At 33.1% G+C, this 12,598-nt stretch overlaps 1 protein-coding gene and 1 long non-coding RNA gene across 5 annotated transcripts in view; one reads left to right on the plus strand and one right to left on the minus strand.

Annotated features, from left to right (window-relative positions):
• The window catches only part of LOC137487469 (uncharacterized), a 95,084-nt gene that overhangs the window by 60,912 nt on the left and 21,574 nt on the right, over window positions 1–12,598 (minus strand). The gene's annotated exons all lie outside the window — the stretch shown is intronic.
• palm1b (paralemmin 1b) overlaps window positions 1–12,598 on the plus strand; it is a 47,066-nt gene that overhangs the window by 16,799 nt on the left and 17,669 nt on the right. For all 4 annotated transcript variants that reach the window (NM_200601.1, XM_073913546.1, XM_005163394.6 and 1 more), the window contains 2 exon segments: window positions 5,746–5,791; window positions 10,283–10,363. In NM_200601.1, coding sequence (NP_956895.1) covers window positions 5,747–5,791; window positions 10,283–10,363 — 126 coding nt within the window. In that variant the 5' untranslated portion in view covers window position 5,746.

Here is a 12,598-nt window from a genome sequence, read left to right on the forward strand (position 1 = left end):
TTCAGAATGAATGATTGCCCATCTTAAACTTTTAGTCTGTACCTTCCAGATGAGTACTAGTGCTGATATAGCACTAGCATACAACTCTTTCTTGACATAAAACAACAAGTTTGAAGAATGTGCCACCCCCCCAGTCTATTTAGTACAATATATTTTCCCTTTTCTCTCTTTTAATTTTTTCTCTTTTTTTTCTTTTTATTATCATTATTTATTTTACCCAATTCACCAACTTTCGGTACTGACCTGGTTATATGCTTAATCTGTAACATGAATGCACTTCATATTGTTTATGCATATTATATTTTATGCATATCACCATTATAGTGTGGTTTATATATTTTTTTGTCAATAATTTTGTACTGTTTTATATATTTATTCTATTTGTACTGTTATTGTTATTTTGACATTTGTTTGTTAGCTGTCACAAAAATCTTATACATAAATCTTTAAAAAAAAAGTGAATGAATTGCAGTCAGCTTTGTCCCCAAAATAGGTGTTTATAAGCAGCTGAAAAGTGCATTAAAGATGTCATGAAGTGAAAATTACTCTTTATATTTTTATATATACAGTTGAAGTCAGAATTATTAGCCGTCCTGAATTATTAGCCCCCCTGTTTATTTTTCCCCCAATTTCTGTTTAACGGAGAGAAGATTTTTTTCAACACATTTCTAAACATAATCATTTAAATAACTCATTTCTAATAACTTATTTATTTTATCTTTGCCATGATGATAGTAAATAATATTTGACTAGATATTTTTCAAGAAACTTCTCTACAGCTTAGTCACATTTAAAGGCTTAACTTGGTTAACTAGTTAGGGTAGGCAAGTTATTGTACAACAATGGTTTGTTCTGTAGACTATCAAAAAATATTTAGCTTAAAGGGGCTAATAATTTTGTCCTTAAAATGGTGTTTAAAAAAATTATAACTGCTTTTTATTCTCGCCGAAATAAAACGAATAAGACTTTCTCCAGAAAAAATATATATTATCGGACATACACTGAAAATTTCCTTGCTCTGTTAAACATAATTTGGGAAATATTAAAAAAATAAATAAAATTCAAAGGGGGGCTAATAATTCTGACTTCAACCGTATATTAGGCATGGGATGATAACCGGTTTCAAAGTTTACTGTGGTTTGGAAAAGTCACTGTTTTAAAACTGTTAAAGTTTTCTGTTTTACTGTTCCTGCTGTATATGTAAGTTAGGTTTTTTTTTACGTGTTGTCAGATTTTTTTGAGTGCAAAAGTATATCCAGCAGCAAAGGACCACCCATAACAAAGCTACTGGTCAGCCCACGATTCAGCAAACATTTAAAAAACATATCGCTTATTCACCAACATCCAAGCATGCTATAGAGCTGAATAGTGGCTTAAATACAGGAAAAAAAGATATCCAAGGATGCCTTCTTAGGTTTTAAAGAAATCTATGTTTTTGAAACTCCTGAAGATAGCAGAAGTCATTTTTTTATTTTTAATTATTTAGCCTGATTTGTTTACTGTTGCAAAATATTTCAAGTTTCTTAAAATATAATATATTGTTCAACAGAAAAAAAGTGTAGTTTTTTACCCAGACATTTAAAAAGATCCTATTTTAGAGCAGTAATCACAATTTCATGATACCGTGAAACCATTATATTTTTATCCAAGGTTATCATACCATCAGAATCTTATACCAGCCTGTGCCTAATGTATATAGTATTTTTTTAAGTTTGTATCTTTGAACATAACCTTTCCTTCCCCTCAAAATGACTTTTTTCACTTCCCGGTAACATGGAGTTTTTTTAAGGCAGGCATAAAATATAATATGGGGGTTTAATTTCTGAATTAGTTTATTCGTCAATCTTCCATCATTTTGTTAGCACCGCCCATCTTTAAACAATCCAATCAGCACCAAAAAAAAAAAAAAAAAAGCTATGCACCGTTCTACAATTTTTTTCTTATTTCAGGACCGTTCAGTCAGTATGTACATCACAATAGAGGGATAGAAGGGGGAAAAAGACCATCTTAACTTTCGACCATGCAAGTGTTGTTCTATCTGCTGTGCGTAATTGCTAATTAATTAAAGAACATGATATTTTGTTCTGTTTTTCATTTTCTATCACAGATCTGATGGTGTAAGGTCAAGGCACATGTACCACGGTATAATAGGATAATGCGAGTAATATGAAACCAAATAAAGATTGTGAGGCTGCCGGAAACAATCGCAGCAGCACTCAGGCTCAGAGCAAACATGCCCAATGTTAAAGCACCCTGAAAAGAAGGGTCTTGGTCTAGTTCTAAACACACCCTGGTGTGGTTTGACTAAAATGCATGAATGCAACACGGACCCAAAAGATTTTTTTACATTTATATTTTTAAGTTCTCAAAATTTGGCAGTACGCTATAAAGCAAACCAGAGCTAATGAAACTGTTCACACTTGGCAAGGGTTTTGTGCCCTACAAACAAACATATCAAGACTGCTGAAAAAATGCATCTGGGTCTGTTCATGGGCTGGACTGTATTTTGCTTTCATGATGTGTCCATTTGCAGGATGCCCATAATCAAATAAGAAACATAGTTGACCAGGCGCCTCTGTTCAGAACACATGTGATTTGTGGATTAATTGCAAAATGTGTTTTCAAGGCCTGTTACTGTGTAAGCATTCCAAGCAAGTTTAAAGAATTCAAATGCAAGAAACAAACAATGTTAGTTGCTTTAACAATTATTCATTGTATTTCATTTATAGAGTGTAAATATGCAATGTTATTTAACATTTTATTGTTCAGTTTTGTACCTGAATACTTTGTATACCTAGAGAAAAAACACAGAAAATAATGCACTGTTCGTTTGATTTGTATCTTCTGTTGTATTTATCTATGTTTGTAATTAGTTTGTGATATTTAATGCAGAAAAACGTCCCTACAAAATCACCCAAATTATTGTTCAAATTATGTCTAAATCAAGCTATTCATGTTTACTGTTTTTCATCATCTCCATCTCTAGAACAAACTTCAGTTATTTTCCCAATATCCAGCCTTACATTTTTTCCGAAACAAGCTGGTGTAATTTGACTGATCTTAGACCAAACACAACACAAACTAAGACATATAAAAATCTAATCAAAAACAGACCATAAAAAAGAACAGCATGTTCAAACATTCCAGTTTTATTGTTATTTTAATAATTATGGTGTTACATTACAGTTCAAATCAGACATCAGAAACACGTCTCCTTGTGGCAGATCTTAGCTTGTGTGTAATAGATAAAATATTTTGCACTGTTTTGTTTATGTACAGTTGAAGTCAGCATTATTAGCCCACCTTTGATTTCTTTATTTTCTTTTTTAAATATTTCCCAAATGATGTTTAACAGAGCAGAGATTTTCACAATATGTCTGATAATATTTTATCTTCTGGAGAACATCTTATTTGTTTTATTTCGACTAAAATAAAAGCAGTTTTACATTTTTTAAAAACTATTTTAAGGTCAAAATTATTAGCCTCTTTAAGCTTTTTTATTTACTTTTTTTTTTTTTTTTTTTTTTTTGATAGTCTACAGAACAAACCATCACGGTATACAATGACTTGCCTAATTACCCTAACCTGCCTAGTTAACCTAATTAACCTAGTTAAGCCTTTAAATGTCACTTTAAGCTGTATAGAAGTGACTTGAAAAGCATCTAGTAAAATATTATGTACTGTCCTTATGGCAAAGATAAAATAAATCAGTTATTAGAAATGAGTTCTAATAAAACTGTTATGTTTAGAATTGTGTTGAAAAAATCTTCTCTCCATTAAACTGAAATTGGGGAAAAAACAAACAAACGGGGATAATAATTCAGGGGAGCTAATAATTCTGACTTCAACTATATATGTATATTTTAATTAGAGCTGCAAAATATATGGTTTCAGCACCGATATTGCGATATGTGCATCTGCAATAATCACATCGCAAGATATTCAATGTTGAGTTTGAAATATATATGAGCTATTCACCTTATTCTCCGCCGACGAGTGGGCGCTGCCATTTAAATCTTTTTGGATTGTGACTTCCGGTCTCATTTACTTCCATTCATTTTTTTTACGTTAAAAACTGCTCATTACGCTGCTTAATGTTGCAATTTGATATTTTCTTATTATAGTATTCTACTTGGTCTATATAGTCATGCAAACATTTGTTTGTAGAGCAAGTAGTTTGACCGTTTTCTGCCGTTTATTATTCCTAGTCATTTCTCCCATAGGCGACTGATTAGGAAGTTCTCAGACAATCGCGAAAACTTCCGCATTTTAGAATAAGGTCAATAAAACGTGATTTGTAGAGTCTTTGCAAATCAAGTTTAATTATAAAAGAGTGAAGGTTTATAATTTGTATTTGTTTTTAAGGCCTGTGACTCAGCATTTCAAGCGAGTTTAGCATTTGAGCACAAAAATTATGATGTTTGGAGGTGTAAAAAAGATTTTATTTAATAATTTATACAGAGTTCCTATGATTTATGCAAAAGAAAAAGTTTCAGACTAAAAATCTACATTTCAAATCGAATTTTGCTTACCACATTGGCAGATAATTTTGTTTGTTTTAAGGAAAGACTATAAATTTTGACTTATTTCTTCTGAAGGTGAAAAACTCGTGAATTTTTAGATATTTAGAACAAGACAAAGGAAAGAAAGAAAAGCACTTTTTGCATTGTGATTATTTTATTTTGTACCTAAATACTGTTAGACTCCTCAGCAAAATGCCAAATAGAGCTGCTACCGTCTTGTGAAACTGTATTCTGCTACAAATATTGCGGTATCAGATTTTCCTAACATCACGCAGCCTTTATTTTAACAGCAGATAAAAATACCATCACATTTATAAGATAAACAAACTAATTTATCCCAGCACATTGCCTCATTTTGGATGTTCAGTATGATGATCTTTTATAAAACATCATCAAATCAAATCATTTGTTTTTGTTTTATATCTTTAGGTTCAGTCTTAAAAATGACAGTGTGAATGCTAAGTCAACCGAAAGTAAAAGTGTAACTTTAATTATTGTTCTGGATGAAACAAAACAAGAAATCAGATTCTACAATACACCTTTACAGCATTTACCCCTGTATCAGAGTCACGCAGAACCAGGAGATTATAGTGTTTGCTTTATAATCTCTCCAGCAACATTGGTCTTCCCTCAGATTGAGCTTTATGTTGGAGTTCTGGAATCAATTTAGGAAGGAATGCCAAAGGCTGTTAACAGTCTTGAAATTTGCATACCATTCATAACTTCTCCCTTCATCGCTGTTGGACTGGTGCGTTCGGCCGCTGCTATGAAAAAGATTTGTGATGTATGTGGGTTCACATATGCAGTTTGATTTCTGAGAAGGGGAAAAAGAGCTGCCTACTTCTTTTATTGATTCTCATCGACCCATTTTCCCTCCAAGGAGAGAAGTGCAAAACACTCTTGACAGGCAGGGCTCATATTTTACAGGGATGAAGCATGGGTGAACATAAAACGTGGTCCATCTGTGATGCATTGTCGAAGTGTACAGACATTAGCTGAAATTTGCAGGTATAGGAACAACAGTTTTCAAAAGGACATGATGGATGTGTCTAAAGATCAGGAAAGATCTGGTAATGTGTTATGATAACAAAAATGCTAGATTGAATGCTTTGAAGTAAGGTTTTGCTTTCAGGTTATTGGAAAGTGATCTTGATTATTCAATTACTCCTGTTTTGTTGGCTGTTTAAACAAAATGTAATTTCTCGTACTTTTTTTTTTGCAGGATGTCGGAAGCTTTGTCACAGCAAGAGAGACTTCGGGCCATTACTGTAAGTGAATGATTGCACTAATTGTAATTTGTTCATATTAGGACCGTCACAGTTAATTAAAAGTAATTGATTGTAAAAATAATAAATTTCATTATAGATTAGTCTGATTAGAGAAACTTTATCAGCAATGTTGACATTTTTATCTGAAAAATTGATTTAATGATCAGCTTCGATGACGTTAGCATTAATGAATGTGGAGTATATTTGTTTTTCTACTTGATATTAGATGAAGAAGTAAGTGATGAAGTGATGCTGAACTTTCTATTTATACAAAGATTCTTTTATTTAATCTAATCATTTATTATATTACAATAAATTTTCTAAAATAATTGTTTTTTTGTGTGTGTGTTTTTACACAAAACACATATTTGTACATATCAAATAAATGTAGACTTAAGTATGAGATCTCTTTAAAAAGTCCCGAAAATTTATTATTTAGTTTTTATAGTTAGTCAGTTGAAATATAATGTTGACAAGTGCAATGTATCACAAAAGAAATGTGTGTGTGTGTGTGCCTTGTATTCCTTACATTGTGGGAACCAAATGACCCAACAAGTATAGGAATGGCAGTAAATTTTGACATCACAGGGCATTTTGTTGCAACATTTTTTTTGTTGCTCATTTTGAATGCGTAGCCCTATATACATTTCTGGAGATCGCAAATTATGTAGCCAGAAGTATGTATGGCTGCATTTTGTCTTTAAAACGATTACCAGCTGACAGCTTACCTCCGCTGTGTACAGCTTTCAAGCTGTTGTCAGTTTTTCCAGTTAGCTCGTCATGTACAGTTGAAGTCAGAATTATTGGCCCCCCTGAATTATTAGGGCCTCTGTTTATTTTTTCCCCCAATTTCTGTTTAACAGAGGGAAGATTGTTTTAGCACATTTCTAAGCATAATAGTTTTAATTACTCATTTCTAATAACTGATTTGTTTTATCTTTGCCATGATGACAGTACATAATATTTTACTAGATGTTTTTCAAGACACTTCTATACAGCTTAAAGTGACATTTAAAGGCTTAACTGGGTTAATAAGGTGAACTAGGCAGGTTAGGGTAATTAGGAAAGTTATTGTGTAATGATGGTTTGTTCTGTAGATTATCAAAAAAAAAAAAAATTAGCTTAAAGAGGCTAATAATTTTGTCCCAAAAATGTTTTTTAAAAAAACTTGACTTCAACTGTACATCGGCAGCCTTGAGACACAGAGAGGAGTTGACCACGATCGACTGTCCGATGAAAAATGGGTCCAGAAAGCCAAAAAATAAAACAAACAAGTAAATAACAGTGTTATAATGTGGTAAAATCTGAAAACATGGTGAATTCAGGTGAGGGCTTTTCTTTTTCTGGATTGCTTGTGAAAAAATGTCAGTTGGGTTTAGAGAAGTCTCTGGGCGGGTCAGTTGGTGCTTTTGAAAACACTATTGATTATGTTTAGGAAAGGAGGAGAGTGGGTCAGTTGAACGGTCAGTCAGTCAGTTATTCAGTCGACATCTGCCTTTGGTGGATTTATGCGAGAAGAGCATGTGTGAACAGCACTCTCGAGAGAAATTCAAAATGTCCTCACTGCAGTCTGTAACCACAATGACGTACTGGACCAGATCCACTATGTAGTAGACATTGCACCGCCCACTAGGGCACGCCCATGCTACTGTGACAGTTGGGTTTAGGGTGGCGGGAGGTGCAGGCGATCCTCCATTAGGTTCCACTGCATCATCAAGCTGTGAGCTGCAGCAAAGACTGTCTCAAGAAATTTGAGATCTCAAAAAAGCGTGCACCACAGCCTCTAGTGGATTTACGAAAACAAAAGCTTCAAAAAACGTACCTCCTGAGACGTATTTGAGGGTAGGGGTATAAAATATACAGTGTGTATAGCATAACAGTAATTACGTTTATGGCAGGTCTCCATGAAGATAGCTGTACAAGTATATGTCTCTAAACTTTATTTTATTTTATTATTTTTTATATATATATATTTTTCCCATTTATTAAAACAACAAACTAGCATTTACTTGAAGCCAGAGCATAAAACTGAAAACTAAAAAATGTAAAAAAAAAAAAAAAAAATGAAATGAAAACTATCAAATTCTGTATATGAATAACATTCAAGGATGGCTTTATGATACTACAATAACAGTAATTTGAAATAATGATACAGAAAATTGTCTTTTATGAATATTCTTTAAAATGAATGGATAAATCATAATGTATAATATTGGAATTTTCATTATATCTATTTTTTTCAAGCAGAATTCAATATAATGCATATCCTCATCATGCATTTCTATATAAATCAGCCAGGATCAGCATCAAGTCCAATGTCAGGATCCAGATAAGATGCACAGAAGGTCTAAGTGATATTAGTCTAGTCTCGTGAGGCATTATATTCCTACAGTATGTCAATGAGCATCTATAACAGCTAATGCATGTTCTGCCATCAGCACTAAAGCACTTTGCAGCTGTTTAATTATTGATAGGCCTACGCATTATTTGTGTACAACCAGACTAATGTTTTTAACTGCTGGTTCCCCCCCATCCGTCTTCTGAGAAATAAAGACAAGACTTCCTGAATGAATGTGCAATGTCAAGAGTTTTATTGGAAGTTCTGCTTTAATTTCATCTTCAGTTTTTCATGCTTTGTGGCACTGGAAGTTTTAGATATGGTCAGTCTTCATTTTGAACCTCTTTTGTCAGTTTTGTGTCCATGGAGTTCAAAATATTGTGAAACCACTGCGGTTTAATTAGGTTTTGGATAAATTTGTGCTAAGTTTGAACTTGTATATTAAATAATGTGTCGTTTGAGATTATTTATTTGCTGAAACTTTCCAGCAATATGTCAGTCAGCGTTTTTGATTTTTACTTTAGTTACAGTGCTGTCACTATGGCTGCAAGTGTTATTACAGATATTGGATGTAGAAAATTAGCTTGATATTTATATATTGTTTGTTCACACTAATCCAGGACAGAGAGTCATATCTGTTGAATATGTGTTAATGTGAAGACATTTTTCGTATTTTTTATTTTTTTTACAGGTGTATTTTAAATGAAACATTTTATTTCCGTCATTACAAATATCTGTTTTATATAGATTCATTTATTTATTATTTATTTGACAAATAAAATAAATGTATAAATTTAGCAAAAATTATTGCAAACCAATTTCTTGGGCTTGTGGCAACGTTAATGTACCAACTGTACTAACTAAATTTTCTAATGTTAATTAACTAAATTTAATTATTATTATTTTTTTTTAATATGTAAGTCCAAAAAAAATAAATAAATAAGAGATAATCATGTGACATTAATTGTATGTGTGAACTTTGTATACAGAAACAGTTTGGGGATATTTTCAGGCGACCAGCATCTGCACTTTAAACATTACTAAAACATTTATGTCCACTAAGAAAAATGGAGATGTTGCTTGCTGTCATGTCCGCTTCAGACATTAAAACAAATGAACAAATGGAAGGACAGAGTGAGGAAGGCTTTGAGGGATGCTGGGAAACCATATTTCAATTAAAGAAGAGAACAAAAACCAGGGAAAATCCCGCAAAAATATATAAAAAAAATTGCTAAACAGAACAAAACAGTACACCTATCAAAAAAAACCACATACCCGATATAATAAAGCTGTATCAATGCATATTTCCCACCAGTCCTGTGTAAACTATGTCAAGCAGAGTTTATTTGTTTATATATTTATTTATATTGTGAGATAGTGGAGCACGAGAAACGTTTGAAGTAGCCTACATACACAGGTGCGCTACGGCAGCTTTTCTAAATAAACAACAATATTTTGCTATGATTTATGTATTTATTGTTTTATTTGTTTATTTATTTGTTTATTGTTAGTAATTGATTATCGACTGTGTTTTCTTAAAGAAACTTAAAGAAACGCTTAAATTTAACCCAAAGCTTTTGTTACTGCATTAAAATTAAGATAAAGGAATCAGATCTTTAATGGTTTAAAATGATCTGATGAATTGGAGTTATACTGTTATTCCACACTAACTGGACATGTATAACTTAGATTTTTAATACTGACACTGAAAAATGTTAATGTCACTGAAAAATGCCTTCGAATTGAGAAGCTTTCGTTGTCTGTCTTCAAGTACAATAAAAATGTATGATATAATGTTCATAATCCAAATGAAAAAAAAAATCCAAAATTAAACCAGCAAGTCCACATTTTAACCATTTAGTTTAGCTTGATTTCCTAAAATAAAACTCTCAGGGCTGGGTTGTGGCATAATAGGCATTCATTCATCTGTAAACATGTGCCAGAATAATTGGCGGACTATTGCGCTGTGGTGACCCCTGAAAAAAAGAAAGAAATAAGCTGAAGAAAATTGAGTGAATGAATAGTGAAATAATAAAATTAAATAGATTGTTGCTATAAATAATTGTATAGTACATTTTTTCTAAAAAAAAAAAAAAAGTTAAGTGAAATGTTTGTTTACTTTTAGTAGGATTTAAAATTGTTCTGTCTTTTAGGAAAAGAGAAAGAAGGAGGCTGAGATTGAGAACAAAAGAAGACAACTGGAGGATGATCGCCGACAACTCCAGCATCTCAAGGTACTAACACATAACCGCTAACAGGCAGCAGATGTGTTTGAATAATGTGTCTGTGGATGTACATCTATGTGTTTGTTTACTGTCTGACCATTCAGACTGACCTTTTCTATGAGTTTGCAGAAGGCTACTTTGTTTTTCTATTATTTTTTTTTATTTTTTTTTTTTTTTTGGCCAGTGAGTCACATCTGTTCAAATTCGAAAGGAAAAGACTATACTATATAGAAGAGACTACAAAGCCAACTGGTTTTAGTTTAACAGAGTGTAACTACAATGATCTGAGATAATAATTGTGGCGGTTAACCATTCAGATAGGTGGAGGAAAAGAAATTGAGAAAAGTAATGAGGATTTTATCCAAGTGAAGTTTCACAATTCTCAATTCTATGATTGGGCGAGAGGGGGCCTAGGTGGCTAGCACTGTCGCCACACTGCAAGAAATTATTGAAACACTAGCTTAGTCGACACTCTCCTTGAGCTTATCTATCTCCGAGCTCGAGGTTCTCTTCCGGGACAGCTTGCCAAACCTGCTAAAATAGTCAAGCATTATCTAAGTGTGAACTCTTGAAATTGTATTAAGATTCAAATTATTCATAGATATATACACTAGATATCGCATAGGGACCCTGAGCATGCGTCAATAGCGCCGCCACATTGGTACAGTGCTCCCAGGACAAATGTCATTCAACCGCACTAGACAAGACAGTGTTATTATGTGAAGATGCGGGACTTTAGCGCTGTCTACGGTTGTCGTAACGAGCAAACAAAGAAAACAAAGCACAAAGGCAGGACATTTCATAGGTAATATTAAGTTTTTTTCAGTTTTTGTATGTTCTGAACTTTTGTGCTAATCAGGTAACGTTATTGATGACAACAGTCACTTACTGCATTCACCATACGGCAAAGCAGCTCCAACTCGCACTAAACACTCGGCTTATGCTAGTTTTGTTGAATAAATTCAGCAAACAATGCAAAAGAAATATGACAACGAGATGCTGCCCTGCCAGAAACTTGTATTATTGTCGGCTAACGTTAGTGAAAGAGTCGTTCGGGGGATTCATTCACAAACGAATCGCTCCCTCCGTCAGTATGAGAAGTGAAAGCAGGAGAGCAGGTGTGTTTCAGGACATGATTAGATCAAATTTAACAGGGAGGGTGGATAGTACATTTCTGTACACACAAACACAAGCTTTTTGTCAGGAATGCCCGTGCGGTCACTGATCCATCAATTTAGAAAAGTGATGTAAAATTATAATTTTCGTAATTAGAAAAAAAAAATACATACTAACATCCAGGAAAACTCCTGATCATAGATATATGTGTATATGTGTATATCTCTGGCTTTGTATGGCCACAGTCCTCCACTGTACCTTGGTCCCGCATTCATTTCAAAGAAGCGCTACCCTGTAGCAAGATGGCGACGCTATTGTTGCATTCCGTCAAATAGACAACAATTGGCCAGGCGACATCTAATGTATATATCTATGCAAATTATTTACTGCTGTGAGTCTACTTGTAGTTTTTTTACAGAAGGTTGCCCTCCAGTGTTGAGGATGAATGATACAAATTAGATGTGAGAGTTTAGCACTTGGATTTTTTTCATGTACTGTAGCTTTTTAAATAGAACAGTTATGACAACTACCAATATATTGTGATGGCTAACTAATGCAAAACAAAATTGACCGACCTAGTTCAGAGACGTGTCTTTCTTTTGTAATTTACCTTCTGTCTAGTCCCACACTTATCCCATTTCTAAACTTATTTAAAGCTCTAAAGTGTTGAAATTCATAATGTGAGAATGATTTTTAGGGATTGAAGTCACTGAAAGGGCAGGGGAAGTTTCAACAGCAGTTTCCTGTTTGAAGGGACAAGGGAAAAGTCTGCATCCTCCCTTTAAATGAAATTCTGTTATCATAAGTCATTTTAATTTTGGGTTTTAAAAGGCTTGCTTAATTGTTCTGGGATTCTTGAGAATACTCTGTTACCATTTCTGATTAATGTACTCAAACAAAATCACATTTTACTCAGAAGTTGATTGTTTTAGCAACTAATTGGTTAAGAAGGAAACTTTTTAAAGCTGCAGTCTGTTCATTTTGTGCCGATAATAACAACCTTAAATAACTACACTTTCTCTGTGTGGAAGTGTTTGTTAACTAATGATAATAATAATATTGAATATTTATATCTTTCCTCTACATCCTAGTAATGAATCTTTGTTAGAAATGAATGCCTCACCTTTC

Source organism: Danio rerio, chromosome 2 (genome assembly GCF_049306965.1).
Source record: "Danio rerio strain Tuebingen ecotype United States chromosome 2, GRCz12tu, whole genome shotgun sequence".
NCBI lineage: Eukaryota > Metazoa > Chordata > Actinopteri > Cypriniformes > Danionidae > Danio > Danio rerio.